The 18,084-nt window shown below is 39.9% G+C and overlaps 2 protein-coding genes across 6 annotated transcripts in view; one reads left to right on the top strand and one right to left on the bottom strand.

The window, feature by feature from the left end:
* Positions 1-3,188, top strand: part of jph3b (junctophilin 3b) — a 36,196-nt gene extending 33,008 nt beyond the window's left edge. Inside the window, exon 6 of one of the 4 annotated variants that reach the window (XR_014536740.1) lies at positions 2,762-3,188. The gene's annotated coding sequence lies outside the window, so the exon portion shown is untranslated. The other 3 variants (XR_014536741.1, XR_014536742.1, XM_083561189.1) reach the window with 3 other exon arrangements.
* Positions 3,189-6,389: 3,201 nt separating this feature from the next.
* On the bottom strand, positions 6,390-17,821 carry klhdc4 (kelch domain containing 4). 2 transcript variants are annotated; one of them, XM_083561213.1, is made up of 12 exons: positions 17,651-17,821; positions 16,554-16,645; positions 16,251-16,329; positions 16,061-16,159; positions 15,768-15,904; positions 14,921-15,013; positions 14,074-14,236; positions 13,832-13,910; positions 10,682-10,890; positions 10,202-10,607; positions 9,755-9,877; positions 6,390-7,224 (listed from the first exon to the last, which is right to left on the bottom strand). In XM_083561213.1, exons 1-12 carry the CDS (start codon positions 17,747-17,749, stop codon positions 7,052-7,054), a joined length of 1,752 nt encoding a protein of 583 aa, XP_083417339.1. In that variant the 5' UTR covers positions 17,750-17,821; the 3' UTR covers positions 6,390-7,051. The 2 variants fall into 2 exon arrangements, with proteins under 2 accessions (XP_083417339.1, XP_083417340.1); XM_083561214.1 differs by having other exon boundaries at positions 9,758-9,877.
* Positions 17,822-18,084: the final 263 nt, after the last annotated feature.

The raw sequence follows: 18,084 nt of genomic DNA, 5'->3' as shown, positions 1-18,084 counted from the left end.
TCTGTCTCATCTTGTCTCATTCCTACACCCTGTTTCTTTAAATCTCATCCTTCTATCAATGGTCAATCGTTTAGAATATTATTTAGCACACACACACACACACACACACACACACACACACCACACACACACACACACACACACACACACACCACACAGCCTCACTACATTCCATTCATTTTCATTCCACTCTCCATTGTTTTTTACACTGTCTGAATGTTGGACGAGGGCTAACACACAAACACACACACAAACACACAATGTTTCCTGTAAGGTATTCCAATCCTGACGGGGTGCCATTAATTAAGGAGGAATGTCAGCACACACTTCATCACACACACACACACACACACACACACACACACACACACACACACACACACACACACACACACACACACGCGCGCGTGTGTGTGAGAGACTGTTAACGTTTGTTTTTGGGTTCTTTTGTTTCTCCCAAAACTGCTGCTTTCAAAATAAATATTTATTGAAAAATGATTTAAAAGAAAAAAAAAAAAAAAGATTTTTTAGCTATTTGCGAGATGTTTGGGAAAAAATGCCGACTGCCTTGTTTTATAAAGAGACCAGTTTGCATGCTGATGTATGGACTAGTTTTGTAAAAAGCTACCTTCTGACCTTCTGAGACAAATAAGGATATAAAAGTCTTCTAGTTTTGGAGAGCAGTGTGTATATATATATATATATATATATATATATATATATACACAAACACACACACACAAATATATATATATATATATATACGGCTGCTTTGGGAATTTTATTTTATTTCTGTATTTTCTATTTTCCTCTTAAACCCCGATATTAAAAAAAAAGACTCGACCCGAGCACGGCGTGACGTCTTTCCAAAAACGAAAAAAAAATCTTTGAAAAAGACCTGAACGTCTGAGATGAACTCCTCATCAAAAAGGGAATAAACACTTGAAGAGATGCGTCCACTTTTTTATTTTTATTTTTTATTTTATTTTAACCAGCTCACTGAACTCAAAGACTCTGAGGTTGTTTTTAAAGCATGTGTGTGTATGGGGCTTGTATCTCTCCTGCCTGATTCACTGATCTCTGATCTCTCTCTTTTTCTCTTTTCCTCTTTTATTCACTACATCCAATTTTTGGAATGAAAATAAAGTGTGATGTAATGCTGATGGAAAGGAACCGAATAATTATAATTCCTAAAAAAAAAAAAAAATTGAGATAAAAAAATCCTGCTGATATCCAGTGCTGGTTTGAACACACCCTCGTCCCTGATACTTCAGTACGAACAACTGAGCGATACATTAATGCCAAATCATTATCATCATCATCATCATCATCATCATCTATAATTCTTCACTTATATACAGTATTTAAGGTTCCAGGTGTAGGTGTGAAGAGTTCCAGGTGTGGAGGTGAAGATGGTCTCGAGGTGAAACGGAGAACTTTAGAATGATGTAAGGCCTCACACCTAGCTGTGGCTCAAAACCTAGTACCATGGACAGTTCCCAGCATTGAGGAGTTCAAGTGGTCATTTTTCTGAATGGATCCACATAACGCTTCATTTTTTATATTTTATCTACAATTCCGCTGCTCCGAATCACACCCACAGATAAAGTAGTGCCATAAAATTACATTTATTTACGAGTGTAAAAAAGCTGTTAAGCAGTTAAATCCTGGTGCCATTTTTTTTTTTTTTTATTTCTCATTTGAACATTTCCATCACCATTTCTGTTTCAAATTCATTAAACAAAATCACCGTTTTCACCATATAATTTCCAACACACCTAAAAATCCTTTATTAGGAAATGTGACCAATAGCTGTCTCACTCTGTGTGGAGAAAAAAATTCCAGCCAATCAAAATCCTTTATTCACACCGACCTCGGTATAGATACAAATATTTTTACAATTTAAATACCTTCAAAGAATAATTTTACTAGATTGTTCACTTTTAACTAAGTCATTTTTATTAGAATTTTTTTTTTATCATTTAGTATTCTCTATTTTAAATTTATTTTTCGGGTTAATATTTAACACTTAATACTTAATTCTCTCTATTTCGGTTAAGACTCGGCTAAATAACTTAATAAGAATCGTTATTTCTTTCATCTTAAAAATAAACCAGGCAAAAGATTTCTAGAAATGTATTAATTTAAGTCAGAATCTTGCACTAGCCACCTTTTAGCTTCAGGTGCTCATATTATTTTATATTATTATATTATATATATTTATAGATTATTTTTTAAAACTATGAACAGTGAAAGTAACTGTAAGCTAAGTTATTGTAGTATCTCTCAAACTACATGGACAAAAGTTTGGCCCTGAGATTTCTATATGCATCATTTTGAACATCGCATTCCACATTTAGTCTCCATGTGCTGTTAAAATAACCTCCACTCCCCTAGGAAGATGTTCCACCAGATTTTGGGGTGTGCTTGTGGAGATGTAGGTGAGGAGAAGAAGCCTGGGGTGCAGTCAATGTGAAAGCTTTATCCCAAAGGTGTTCAATAGGGTTCAGAGCTCTACAGCAGGAGATCTTCCACTCCAACACATGTATCTTCATGTAGCTGGCTTTTTTAAACACACACTTTTTTCCAATGATTTTAATTCTTTTGTTTGATGTAACAAACATGATGGTTATGAGACATCATGAACCCAGAATGATGATGATGATGATGATGATGATGATGATGATGATGATGATGATGATGATGATGATGATGGTATGAAATGTATATAAGATATACTACAAATTATTCTATTACAAAGTTAATGTTATACAATGAGTGTGTCAAAGACAGCGCTGATTGCAGGTCACATGATCTGGTATAAACAATATGATTGGACGGACCGGTGTACACAGTTTATATGCTGTGTGCGTGTGTGTGTGTGTGTGTGTGTGTGTGTGTGTGAGATGTTTTGGAGATGAATATTAAAGCATGCGGTGGCTGAATTCTCCTCTGTAACCTCCATCGTGCCCAGACGGACGCAGCGACGCCCCCTGCCGGCCATCGCATGCCCTCGCATGCCCACTTCTTTTACTCTCTTTCTCTTATTCCCTTCTTTGCTTCGCTTTCTTTTCCTGGGAGTTTGTTTGGGGTTTTTGGGGATTTTTTGAGTTATGTGGAGAACATAATGAAAGTGTTTTGAAAGTAAGCTCTTGTTTTTGTGGTCATTAAAAAAAACGGGTTCTCAATTTGATCCCTGCCTTTTTTTATTAAGCGCTGATGCAATGATGTGAAAAATGTATAGAAATGACTCTAGTTTCATCTAATAGCTGATTTAATATAATATTATGTAAACTACTTGAGTCACCGTTCAAAAAATCTACAGATGAGATGTCCACATTAGAGTTTTTACCTCACTAGTATCCTTTTACTTCTATTTCTGCTTCTTCTTCTTCTCCTTCATCTTCTTCTAATTATTATTACTATCATTATCTATGTATTTACTTATTCATTATTTCCAATGTAATTTTTTTTTACCCAGAAACCACAAGATTTTAAAGTTTTGACTTAGATTTTAACTTATTTATTTGTTTGTTTAATAATTTGTTTGTTTGTTTTAATGTAGGTATTTTTTTTTATCAATTTCACCATTTTCTTACAAAAATACTAGTTATTTAATACACACACACACACACACACACACCATTCTTAGACACACATACACTAACATACACACAATTGGTCATCTTCTTGACTTTGACTAAGCCACGCCCCCTTCACTTTGACTAACTTGAGCAGAAGCCACCCCTCTTTCACTTTCATTAAGCCACGCCTCCTTCAATTTGACTAACTTGAACAGAAGCCATGCCTCCTTCACGTTGACGAACAGAAGCCACGCCTCCTTCACTTTGACTAACTTAAAGAGAAGCCACGCCTCCTTCACTTTGACTAACTTGAACAGAAGCCATGCCTCCTTCACTTTGACTAACTTAAAGAGAAGCCACGCCTCCTTCAATTTGACTAACTTGAACAGAAGCCACGCCTCCTTCACTTTGAGCAACTTTCAAATACATTTACACTTTCAGAACTTTCTCAGACTCTTTCAGGAAAATGAGAAATTTTATTGAGGTTTTATGGGGGGTGAATATTGGAAAAATCTTAAATTTTTCAGAAAAACACACACACACACACACACACACACACACACACACACACACACACACACACACACACATACACACACACACACACCTACTATGATGTTTCTTTGATGACTGGAGTTTTGTGTGACACAGGACGTCAGAGCTACAAAAATAGTCACTTTTTGAGGTGTAAATAAAACCGAGTCTGAATAGTTATGAGACAAAAAGACGTCTCGGTGCACGATGAGAGATTTGAGTATGAGGAGTAGACGATCCGGCTTGGCTCAACTCGGCTCAGCTGCATCATAGTAACCACATCCATCTCTCAGCACTGCATTTATTATTCATCAGGTCTTCTCTGTCCCTCATTCTGCTCAGCCGGATGAAGAACTAGGTCAGTCTGTTCGGTTTAGAGAAGCTGTGATTCCTAATAGAGATTCTGAAGCTCTTCTATCATCTAAATTAATCTGGGAATGTGATCAGCTCACACCCACATCTCATCTATCAGTCTAAACTATATTGACAAAGAATTTTGGACACCTGAGGAAGTTGGATATGTGCTTCTTTTTAGACATTGCATTCCTCATTTAGTCTCCATTTGCCGGTATAATAAGCTTCACTCTTCTGAGATGTTCCACTAGATTCTGTGGAGATTCGTGATTATTCGGCCACAAGGGTGTTAGTAAAGTCAGGTACTGATGTAGGTGAGAAGGCTTGTGAGTGCCGTCAGCGTTCCAAACGTGTCCAATAGAATTGAGAGCTCTATAACAAGAGATCTTCCACTCCATATCTTCAGTGAGCTGGCTTTGTGCATAGGGAAATCAACATGCTGGAAGGTTTTGAATTAACGGAGAAGAACCACATTTACATGTATGGAATTTGGCAGCTACCCATACACGTCAATTATCAGTTGAGCAGATGAGGGTTGAGGGTCTTGCTTGGTGGATTTGAACTCATGACCTTCTGATCCAAAGCACAACACTTTAACCACTTGAGTATTATTTCTCTAATATGGTTGGAAAAGTCAGACGTCCCAGAACGTTTGGTATACATCGTGTGTGGTACGTGGTGGTGTAATACCTCCATCCTACTGTAAATCTAGCTAGCAATGCTAACTAGCTGCTATTTAACCAGGTCCATCTTTAGTCATACCATACAAGTTTTCTGTCACTATAATTTATTAAAAGCTACAGTATCATGTAACAGTCAGCAGTTTTTCTGATGTTAGTCATATTAACTAAATAAGATGCCGTAAAAAGTTTAAGTTGTTACCAGACACTAATGCTAACTAGTTTATAGTTTGTGCTGGAGCCACTATAGTATATACGGCTAGCTAGATTTAGCAAGCTAAGCACAAACTAACTTGATGCACCAAACATGATTATAAACAATTTTGCTAAAATCAGTAACGTGATCTTTATTAGCACCCATGATGCGAGTTAGCTTGTACAGCTGGTTATTTTGTTAGCTTGCTGCTAACTGGCTAATATGACTAGCTTTCCTTCATCAAACTTTATCTTAAATATTTATTTATTTAATTCTACATTTTGTTTATTAAACTTATTCCACAGAACAATATCTAATATCTGGTATTTGTGGAAAACTAACACTAATACACTCTATGGACAAAAGTATTGGGACACCAGACTTTTCTAGTCATATGTGCCAGATCTTCCACTCCAACCCATGAAAAGCAGATCTTCATGGATCTGGCTTTGTGCACAGTCGTGACTTTGTGTCATGCTGGAACAGGTTTGGGTCTCGTAGTTCAAATGAGGGCAAAAACCTCCATGCTTCCACATCTGAAGACGTACTGTACAACTGTGTACCTCTGACTTGTTTGGAGTGAAAGATCTTGTTTTGAACCTTGACCCCAACCATATTGAACATGAATGCCTGCATCCCAGTCCTTCTCACCTCATCTACGTCAGGACCTGACTTGTGGAACATCTTCCCAGAAGATGGAGCTCAATATAACAGTAAATGGAGACTAAATGTGGAACGGGATGTTTAAAAAAGGCACATAGCAAACGTATGCTCAGGTGTCCACATATTTTTGGCCGTATAGTAAATCTATGGTGGTTCTTCACTACAATCTACAAACTACAAAGTCTCGAACAATGTCAAATCACAGTCAGGTGTAATAGAGTGCAGAAAGCTTCATTCACATCTTCTTTTATATGTTCTTTATCTTTTTATTTTCATTTTCAGGTTGAACTTGGTGCATTTGTTTTTTATTATAAACTCAGGAATTTACACCTGAAAACACACCGAATTCTAAAACACAGGAAATAAAGGAGGCAAAGCTCGAAAAAAAGAGTTTTATTGAGCAGAAATCCTCATTTATATCAAACAGAACAAAAAGATGATGCTCTTTTAACTCCATCACACATTTACACACACACACACACACACACACACACACACACACACACACACACACACACACACACACACACACACACACACACACACACAGTCTCCCCCACATGATTTTAGAATTTACACCAACACTACATCTCTCTCTCTCTCTCTCTCTCTCTCTCTCTCTCTCTCTCTCACACACACTTTTAAATTCACACATTCTCTCACCCACATGATTTTAGAATTCACACACACTTCAGCATTCAGTCTCTTCCTCGCTCTCTCACACACACACACACACACACACACACACACACACACACACACACACACATACACACACACACACACACACACACACACACATTCTCCCCCACATGATTTTAGAATTTACACCAACACTACATCTCTCTCTCTCTCTCTCTCTCTCTCTCTCTCTCTCTCTCTCTCACACTTTTAAATTCACACATTCTCTCACCCACATGATTTTAGAATTCACACACACTTCAGCATTCAGTCTCTTCCTCGCTCTCTCACACACACACACACACACACACACACACACACACACACACACACACACACACACTCCCTTCCTCCCTCTGCTACGCCTGATCCTCATAGAACACCTTGGCCATGGCGAGCCCCACTTTGTTGACCTTCTTGTCCTTGGCATCGGGGCCCATGTTAGAGCGAGCCAGTTGCTGCCAGTACGCCTCGGTCCGCTTCTGATACTCACACACACTCTCACCTGACTTCACCAGGGGATGTTCTTCTTCTGCAAAACACAAGTGCAGACACACATTTCTATAGTAACGGCTCCTACACAGGGACTGGGGAGTGTATGCAGTATTACCGATAGCCGGGTTGGATTGTACTTGCCGATAATCGATTAATCAACCGAAAGTTTTATAAAAATAAAAAAAATAAACAGTACTGAATCTTGAAAATGTGATAAATGTAATAAATGTGAATATACTGCTAACTACAATTATATAGTTAATAAATCATAAATAATAAATGTAATATAGCGCTCTCCTGATGTCTCGCGTGTAAAAACAAACAGCACGTGGTCACCTCTAGAGGCCGCTCTTGTAACAACAGCGGACCGGAAGTAGCAAAAAAACGAATTTGGATATTTGCCAAAAGCTGATTGTTCCATCAATTAACGATCGGCATGAGGGTGACCCCTAGTGTATGTTTATCGCCACTACAACTTAACAGAAAGGTTTCAAATTAAATAAATGTATCATCTATAAAAAAAAAAAGATCTATCAGCGTGGGACGTGTCACCGCTATCGCTTACGGATTGATGTGATATGCGATAAAATGATAATTTTTAAATGGTTCTTCCCAACATTGTGCCAGAAGGTCAGGATTAAACCACTCATTTTGTCCAGTCATAGTAAAACGGTCAACATTTTGCTTTGAAGAAAGTCATGTGATTAGATATTCTATTATATTATAGACAAGTAAAACATGATCATGCTCATAATTCTCTCTTCGTATCTGACCGATTATCCTGACCTTCTACCTCTGGATGGAGTGCTCCTCAAATGGAGAACGCTTTGTGTGAGGATGGTTCCACATCAACATGCTGAAGATCCTTGAAGTTACTGAGCAACTCCAGAACTTTGAGCATGGATTTGGATTGTAAGTAATACCAGCAGTCTGCTACTGACTCTGGACCCTCAGGACCACAAGGTTGCATGAAAAGTTCAGCGTTTCAGCACCAATAAATAAACAGTTCTTCAACAGTGATGGAATTGTAATGAATGGACATTTGGTGTTGAGGAACAGGATTGGTTCATTTGTCTGGTTTCTCTCAAGGTTTCTTCCTCATGAAGAACTTATAGGCACTAAAACTTCTACACTCTTCTATCCAACTGTACTATAACTTTACTGTTAGAAACGCTGTACAAATAAACGTGCACTGAAAATGAATTGAATAATTAAAGCTACGCAAAACAAGTTACTCCTATGACAATTTTCTGCCCACAGTTTTTTTTTCATACCTTTGAAAAGCTCACACTGATTCTGCATTATGGTGAGTTGAGTTTCATTGACATTGTGTGTGTAATCATTTAATTAATAATTAACACAGCATTGTTTTTAGGGGTAGTTGCATGTCGTGTAATTTCACGGGTCTGTGGAAAAATCGCCTCGCGTGAAACTGGTGTGTGGTGCAGATGTCGGGGGCCGCGGCTGTGCACGTCTTAAAGATCTGACCGGTCTTTTCTACACATTTGTGAGGCTCATTAACGCCACCTGCTGGACAGTCTGAGAAACTCAGCAGCATCATGCTATTTTTTTGTTTTTTGTTTTCTTTTAAGTAACTTACATTGTTTTCTGATTTGAAAGTGAAAAATATACATCAGTGGGAAAAATCATTTTAAATAAATTTGATAAAAAAAATATATAAAATATGGACAGAAGTATTGGGACGTCTGACTTTTCCTCCACAAACTTGGAAACACACAATTTTTCCCTTCACTTGAACTGGGAGACCTAAACCGGTTCCAGATCCATGAAGATCTTCTGCTATAGAGCTCTAGTGAACACCTTTTGGGATGAATGTGAATACTGATGGCACCCCAGGCCTCCTCACCTCACCTACATCAGTACTTGACTTTACTCCTCGAGCAAACTCCAAAATTGTGTAGATTATATTCACGGAAGTGTTGAGTTTATTATAACAGCAAATGTTTTCTCAATGCTGTGGCATATTTAGAATTGTTTGTTAATAATCTTCTTCTTTCGGCTGCTCCCACTAGGGGGCGCCACATCCTTCGTCCCCATACCCCACTTTCCTCTACATCTGCCTCTTTCACACCATCTACCTGCATGTCTTCCCTCACCACATCCATAAACCTCCTCCTTGGTCTTCCTCTTTTCCTCCTTCCTGGTGTCTCCATCCTCAGCATTCTCCTACTGATATACCCCATGTCCCTCCTCTGCACATGTCCAAACCATCTCAATCTCACCATCCTCACCTTGTCTCCAAAACGTCCTACATGTGCTGTCCCTCTAATAAACTAATTTCTAATTCTGTCCATCGTCGTCACTCCCAATGAACATCTCAACATCTTTAATGTAGACTAAAAAAATATCTTGTGTGATAGATAGATAGATAGATAGATAGATAGATAGATAGATAGATAGATAGATAGATAGATAGATAGATAGATAGATAGATAGATAGATAGATAGATAGATAGATAGATAGATAGATTTAAATAAGACCAACAAACATTACAAAGAACAAGAACGGAACATCTGGTTGTCCCTCAAATCCCCCTCACTCTTACCACCTTCATCGCTCTCTTCCTCCTCCTCTCCCAAAGACTCTTCTTCCTCGTCCTCCTCTTCTTTACCCTCCTCTTCCTCACCGTCGTCCTCCGACTCGGATTCTTCTAACCACTCCTGAGTTTCTGTAACGACAGCAGGAACGCGTGTGAATTTGGCTTATAGGTGGTAAGGTTTCTGTGGCTGGATTTTAAATGGAGTGCCTTATATTATATACAGTATGTGGTTCAATAGCTCGAGTTCATTCTCGCTAAATTGTGCAGTATAATAGATCATAAATACTATGTATTTATTTTTTTATGTAAATTAATTAAATGCAACTTTTGAAATGAATCTGCTATTCTGTAAAATCCATTCCTAACAATGTGAATATAAATAATTGCAATAATATAATGTTGGTGGTTTGTGATCCTCCCCCACCCCCCATATAAATTATCTTGTGGACATACTGGGGTCCATCTTCACCAGCTCCTCCCACTGCTCCATCTTGTGCAGGTCGAGGCAGTAGAGGTCGTTCAGGGTGAACTGGCGATCTCCGACCTCGAACATTCCTCCGTATAAATACAGCTTCCCGTGTTTTACCGTTGCCATGGCGCTCGACCTCGGGCACGGCTCCACAACCGGAGCGGCCGAACCTTCTTCTTCCTCCTCATCTTCCTCGTCCTCGCGCTCCTGTGCCGTGGGAACGGCCTGCTTTATGGTCACCACCGTTCCGTCCTCGGTGATGACCTCCTTCACGATTTCTGTCGGTTGTTCCTCTCTTTCGTCGCTCTCCTGATTCGTTTGATTTTCCTGTCCTCCGTCTTCCTCCGCCTTCTTCCCACGCCGCCGCTTTTTCTTCTCCAACTTGGTCCCCTGCGTTCACACACGGCAAAGTATTAATTAAGATGATTAATAAAGACCTACGGAGACGGAGGAAATGTCGGTACCTTGAGCTGTCCCGGGAACCAGCGGCTCTTGTTGATGTCGTACAGGTAAAGATCATTAAAGAAATCTCCCTCCAGGGTCTCCTCGTCTTCCTCGTCACACACTCCTCCGAAGACGATCGCTCGTCCTGCTGGACCCACGGCCAGAGAGAACCCTGAGCGAGGAGGAGGCTTCACCCCCGACGGGTTCACGCGACTCCACGACCACTTCTCTACACAAATACACAGGTTTATTATTATTATTATTATTACACCTGACCTCATCCAAAACACCTTCAGCATTCATTTATTACATTTTTTTTAAATAATTTCTATATTAATTATTGATTATTATTAAGAAAATTCACTATTTCTATTTAACCTAAAAACTCTGTATCTGTATTTATTACAACACACTAAATTCCGGAAACATTGTGACGTTTCTTTTATTTGAATAAAATGAAAACTAAAAGACGTTCGAATCACGAGTCAATTTTTTTATTCACAATAGATCATAAATAGGAATTTTACACTTTTATGCACAAAATCAGCTCATTTTAAATTCGACACCTGCTACAGGTCTCAAGCTGGAAGAATCATCTAACATCTAATCAAGTTAACTGACATCAGCTCTGTAACATGATTAGCTATAAAAGGAAGGTCTTATAGATGCAGAGTCTCTCAGAAGTAAAGATGGGCGGAGGCTCACCAATCTGTGAACGAGTGTGTAAAAAGATTGTGGAATGCTTTAAAAACAATGTTCCTCAACCTCAAATTGCAAAGGCTTTGCAAATCTCATCATCTACAATGACACAATCATACATGAGATCATCAAAAGGTTCAGAGAGACTGGAGAAATATCAGTGCGTAAGGGACGAGGTCGAAGACCTTTTGTTGGATGCCCGTGGTCTTCGGACCCTCAGATGACACTGCATTAATTATCGGCATGATTGTGTCATTGACGTTACTAAATGAGCCGGGAAATTTTTCCAGAAAGCACTGTCGCTGAACACAATCCACCCTGCCAGCTGCAGGTGCCAACTAAAGCTTGATCATGCAAAAAATGAACCCATATGAGAACATGGTCCTGAAGCGGCGTCGTGACCTGTGGACTGAGGATCATTTAAAATGGACTGTTTTAAGGTGGAAAAGTGTTCTAAGGTCAGACGAGTCCAAATTTGACATTCTTGTCGTCCTCCGGGCTAAAGAGGATAGGGACCTTCCAGCGTGTTATCAACGTTCAGTTCAAAAGGCAGCATCTCTGATAATATGGGGGTGCAGAAGTGCATACGGTGGAAAGCACTATGAACACTGAAAGGTATATAAAGGTCTTTTAGCAACATACGCTTCCCTCCAGACCACTTCTATTCCAGGAAAAGCATTTCAGCAGGATGAGGCAAAACCACATACTGCAGCTATTACAACAGCATGATCTCATCACTTCTGCAGTAGTTGCCCAATCATCCAGCACCTCTTCACCATCACCGAGCCCCTGTCTAAGCTCTTACCTGAATCTCACACTGCAGTCTTCCTCCTTCAGTTTTCACCATCTTAATTGGAATATTCTCTATAAATGCTAATGTATTAATTATATACTTATTAATACCTGGTGATTCTGATTTGTAATGACGTTATTTTGCTCATCTTGTAATCTAGATTGTAAACAGAAGTTTCTTTGCTCTTGTCTTTTGATCTTACTGTGTGTTTAATCTGGATTATAAGCAGACTTTACTTAGTATTTAATATGAATTATAAACAGATGTTACTTTGTATTTAATCTGGATTATTAGTGGACATTAACTAGTTTGTATTTCTTCTTCTTCTTCTTCTTTCGGCTGCTCCCATTAGGGGGCGCCACAGCGGATCATCCGTCTTCATCCCCCCCTGTCCTCTACATCTGCCTCTTTCACATCAACTAGCTGCATGTCTTCCCCTCACCACATCCATAAACCTCCTCCTTGACCTTCCTTTTTTCCTCCTTCCTGGTGTCTCCATCCTCAGCATTCTCCTACCGATATACCCCATGTCCCTCCTCTGCACATGTCCAAACCATCTCAATCTCGCCTCCCTCACCTTGTCACCAAAACGTCCTACATGCGCTGTCCCTCTAATAAACTCATTTCTAATCTTATCCATCGTCGTCACTCCCAACGAACATCTCAACATCTTCAGCTCTGCTACCTCCAGCTCCACCTCCTGTCTTTTACTCAATGCCACTGTCTCTAATCCATACAACATCGCAGGTCTCACCACAGTCCTATAAACTTTCCCTTTCATTTTTGCAGATACCCTACTATCACAAATCACTCCTGTCACTCTTCTCCACCCACTCCACCCTGCCTGCACTCTTTTCTTCACTTCTCTAACACACTCTCCATTACTTTACACTGTTGACCCCAGGTACCTGAACTCCTCCACCTTCTCCACCTCTTCTCCCTGCAACCGCACCCCTCCACTGCCCTCCCTCTCATTCACACACATGTACTCTGTCTTACTCCTACTGACTTTCATTCCTCTTCTCTCCAGCGCATACCTCCACCTCTCCAGACTCTTCTCCACCTGCTCCCTACTCTCACCATAAATCACAATATCATCCGCAAACATCATAGTCCAGGGAGACTCCTGTCTGACCTCGTCCGTCAACCTGTCCATCACCACTGCAAACAGGAAAGGGCTCAGGGCCGATTCTTGATGTAGTCCAACCCTCACCCTGAACCAGTCTGTCGTTCCTACTGCACACTTCACTGCTGTCACACTGTCCTCATACATGTCCTGCACCACCCTCACATACTTCTCTGACACACCTGACTTCCTCATACAATACCACAACTCCTCTCTCCACCCTGTCGTACGCTTTCTCTAAATTCTCTAAATCTCTTTCTCTAACTTGTTTCTATTTAATCCGGATTATTAGTTTACATTAACTTGTTTGTATTTAATCTGGATTATGAGCAGATGTACCTTTGTGTATAATCTGGATTATTAGTGGACATTAACTTGTTTGTATTTAATCTGGATTATTAGCAGATGCTACTTTGTGTATAATCTGGATTATTAGCAGATGTTACTTTGTATTTAATCTGGATTATTAGTGGACATTAATTTGTTTGTATTTAATCTGGATTATTAGCAGATGTTACCTTGTCTTTAATCTGGATTATGAATATACTTTACCTTGCTCTTCTTTTCCCTCTTTCTTCAGCAGGAACATGTCTGAGTGGATGGTCCCTTTATCCAAGTCCTTCTTGGCTCTCTTGTGAAAAAGGGAAATGTTTAACTTCAGTGCCGGCTTTACTTTTTTTTTTTTTTCTCTTCAACTCAAGTTTTTTTTTTTTTTTTTTTAAGTTTTTATCTGTTTAATGTGAAAATATTAGATTTTTTAGATAATAAAAAAGACGGAATCATTAAGCACGTACGGATTTGGAGTAGCCTCCGTAGATGATGACCCCGGTGCCGTCCGGCGTTGCGCTCATCTGACAGGCGGAGCGTGGCGAGGGGGCGGAGCCAGACGGGACCAATCGGGACCAGGTGAAGGTGTCCAGGTTAAAGGAGTGAACATCATTATAGTAGATATAATCCCTGAATACAGAGTTACAGAACTCATGAACAGCTACAACACACTTTTATAATGTGTTTATACCAATCACCTGGTTTATTCTCAGACGCGAAGATGGGATTCTAAAAACACTTTTTTTTTCTATAATTTCTCAATTTTAATATCTATAATTGTATCATTAGGATTATTCCCTGTGAAAGCTTGATTTAAAAAATAACTATCATGGAACCACCTGCCCAGTCACTGCACCTGAATCCTACTGAACTGTTCTGGGATGAACTGCATCAGAAAACTAGTGAAGAACATCTTTGGCGTGTTTCACAAGAGAAATATTTCAGATGAATGTTGAACGAAGTGTGCGGAGTGTGTGAAGCTGTTCTTCATGCTAAGGGAGGATTTTTCACTGGAAATAAAGTGGAACATCTGGACTGGATAGTGGAAGTGTGTAGAGATGCGAGCAGGAATGCGCTACACCAGTGGTTCTCAACCTTTTTTTTGCAGGAGACCCATATATTTTACCTTCGAAAATTTTTAAGGGCATGAGGGTCCTTAAAAATGAAGTGTGCTTGGCAACCCTTCGAAAGTCTTTAGCGGCCCCTAGTGGTAAGCAAGTGCGCTACATGTCGCAGTGAACAGAGCAGGAGAGGGAAATCTCTGACTCGTGATAGAAATGTGTCAATTCTTCAAAAATACTTTTTGTTTTTTACCTTGTGCTCTCGTGAAATCCTCCGAACACAAGAAGCTGCCTTTTACACAACACCATGCGATGCCCACTTCTGCCAGAAGGAGCGCCAGGAGCCCTGAAAACACACACCACACACACACACACACACACACACACACACACACACACACACACACTAAACCATGTGCTGTTTTTCTCTCCATGAAAAAATAGAATATATATATATGTAGCTACACATTACTCAGCCAAAAGTTTGTGGACACCTGACCAGAAGATTGGTGTGTGTTTCTTTTTTTTACATCTCATTACATATTTAGTCCCAAAGGTGTTCCTCTAAAGCAGGAGATCTTCCACTTCAACCCATGGAAACCAGATCTTCATGGAGTTGACTTTGTGCAAAGGAGCACATGAGCATTGCCATGCTGGAACAGGTTTTGGGTCTCCTTGTTCGAATGAAGGAACAATTTCATGCTCCTGCATCCAAAGACATCTGATAAAATTGTGTGCCTCCAACTTTGTGTACAAGTTTGGAGAAGAACCACATCTGGTTTTTGTGTCTGGTCAGGTGTCCAGATAATTTTGGCCAAATAGAAGTATCTTTACATGGCCTGGAGAATGGTGCAGAGATGTGTGTGTGTGTGTGTGTGTGTGTGTGTGTGTGTGTGTGTGTGTGTGTGTGTGTGTGTGGGTGAGTAAGAGAGTAACTGAGTGAGTGAGTGAGTGAGTGAGTGTGTGTGTGTGAGTGAGTGAGTGAGTGAGTGAGTGAGTGAGTGAGTGAGTGAGTGAGTGAGTGAGTGAGTGAGTGAGTGTGTGTGTGAGTGAGTGAGTGAGTGAGTGAGTGAGTAAGTGAGTGTGTTGCTGATTCTTACTTGATCTGTTCCCAGGTGTGTGTGTTGAGGTGAAGAACCCACAGGTCCTTGTAGTGATAGAACTGTTCTCCATTAGGAGATGCAAACTCGCCTCCAAACACCCACAACTGCCCACCTGCCTGGGGCACCACCACCGCCTACACACACACACACACACACACACACACACACACACACACACACACACACACACACACAGCAGCTTTACCTCTGACTGTTAAAAAGCACTGAAACTGAAGACTCCTTCCATCATTGTTCTAAAGTGAAGGTTCTCACAGAGTAGCTGCTGTTACCTGATGAGCGCAGCGGCGTGGAGGAGGGTTCGGGACGTCAGATTTCACCCACGAGTTCTTCTTAATGTTGTAGAAGAAAAGGTCATTGTACAAGTAAGTCTGGGGAAGAAAAAAAAAGAGAAAACAATTACTTATTTTCGTGTTGATCTAAAAAAGTAATCATTTTTACGTGCTTTATTGATTCTTCTACCTTGTTCCCGTTGTAATATTCTCCACCAAACAGAATCAGCTCGTCTTTTTCAGGATGTGCACTCAGAGAGGCGTTGAGCCTGAACACAGCACATGAGACAGTTAACAGTATACACTCACAGTCACACTGAGCACTCTTGCTGAGCACTCTCACTGAGCAGTTTTACAGAGCACTCTCACAGAGCACACACTCACAGAGCACACACTCACAGAGCACACACTCACAGCTACACTAACAGCCAACATGTGCAGCACACACTCAATGTCATACTACTACATGGGAACACGTGAGTTTCATTGATACCTAGGAGATGGAGGAGGACAAGTGTTCTCCACAACCTGCGTCTTCTTCGCATCCAGTAACTGAAACTCAGCGATGAGAGCCTCGAGATCCTCCTGATCCAACACACACACACACACACACACACACACACACACACACACACACACAGGGAGTTTCAAAATTAGGAGGATTTTGCAACCAAAAACATCACCACTACTCTACTACTTGTAGGAAAGAAAAGAAAGAGACGTGCTTTATACTTGTCACATGTACTTTACAGCACAGCAAAATTATTTTCTTCACAAATACCAGTAATGTTAGGAAGCTGAAGTCAGAACACAGAAGCAGCCATGATACAGTAACCCTGGAGCACAGAGGGCTAAGGGCCTTGCTCAGGGGCCATACCAGGGCCTGAACCCCCAACCTTCCAGCCAGTAACCCAGAGCCTTAAACACTGAGCTCCCACTTCCCACTTTCCACCACTAGTAGTACTAATAATAATATTAATATTAAAATAATGATAATATGAGTGCATGTCACTGTAATAGTAGCAAACAGAAATAAAATAAGTATCAGATGTATTAATAAAAATGATGTAAACAGACAGAAATGACTTTTCTGTCAAAACGCACATTAAGCTGAAAAGCAAATCAACTTTGAAATCTATAAAATTCACGTAATTAAACACAAATGTGTTAAAACTTTAATTGATGGTGGAAAGAATGATTTCGAGCAATTTCTTTATTCAATCATGTGTTATTTAATAAAGACAGGACCCATACATGTGCACTGACATTGCGCGTAACAGATGAGTGTTATTGCATCATAACATATAACAGCCAATCGTACTCCAGTATGCAAATATGGCGGAATAAAAGAAAACACCGTGGTTTTATTTGCATATTCAGACATGTTCATGTGCTAATGAAGGTAGAAATGGTTGTATCTTTGTGCTTTTTGTCGTCGTTTTTTATTAATGGATTGATAGGTCACATTTTACTTTCGTATTTCAGATCTTGCGTGATTTTTTTTCCAAGTGAAGCTACAGAACTGACAGTTAGCTCACCGGCTAAGACATGCAGATTAAAAAAAAAAGCGGTTAGCTATAACACACGCACCTCTTCTTTTTTCGATCTCTTGGAGACCTTTTTCTCCATTTTGGCCGCTGTTTTTTCTGCCCCCTTTACTTTCTTGTCCTTTTTGCCCTTTTTACCCATCTTTAATATGTTTTCACAGATTCTTTGCACCCAAAAAAATCACCCACGTGGACTCACTTCCGGAAACAGCGTCTTCTTCGGTGGTGTTTCTTCTTCTGTGACGTTACCGCGAAATGGAGTCGAATTACGCCACAGCAGATTAATTAAACAAAAAGAAAATCAAAGCAGACACAATTCTACCTTCTGTTAATTGAAACACTTATATTGTTTATTATACGATATTATGTGTTTGAAGGTGTAAACCTTCGACCAAAAACCTTTAAACGCGATGTTTGTAATATGTAATGCAGCTATAGCGCCACTATAGTGGACTGGAGGCGCTACTGTTATAAACT

This window comes from Silurus aristotelis (genome assembly GCF_946808225.1).
Source record: "Silurus aristotelis genome assembly, chromosome: 14".
Taxonomy (NCBI): domain Eukaryota; kingdom Metazoa; phylum Chordata; class Actinopteri; order Siluriformes; family Siluridae; genus Silurus; species Silurus aristotelis.
The sequence above is the reverse complement of the archived record's forward strand: the minus strand, read 5'-3'. Positions and strand labels throughout refer to the sequence as shown.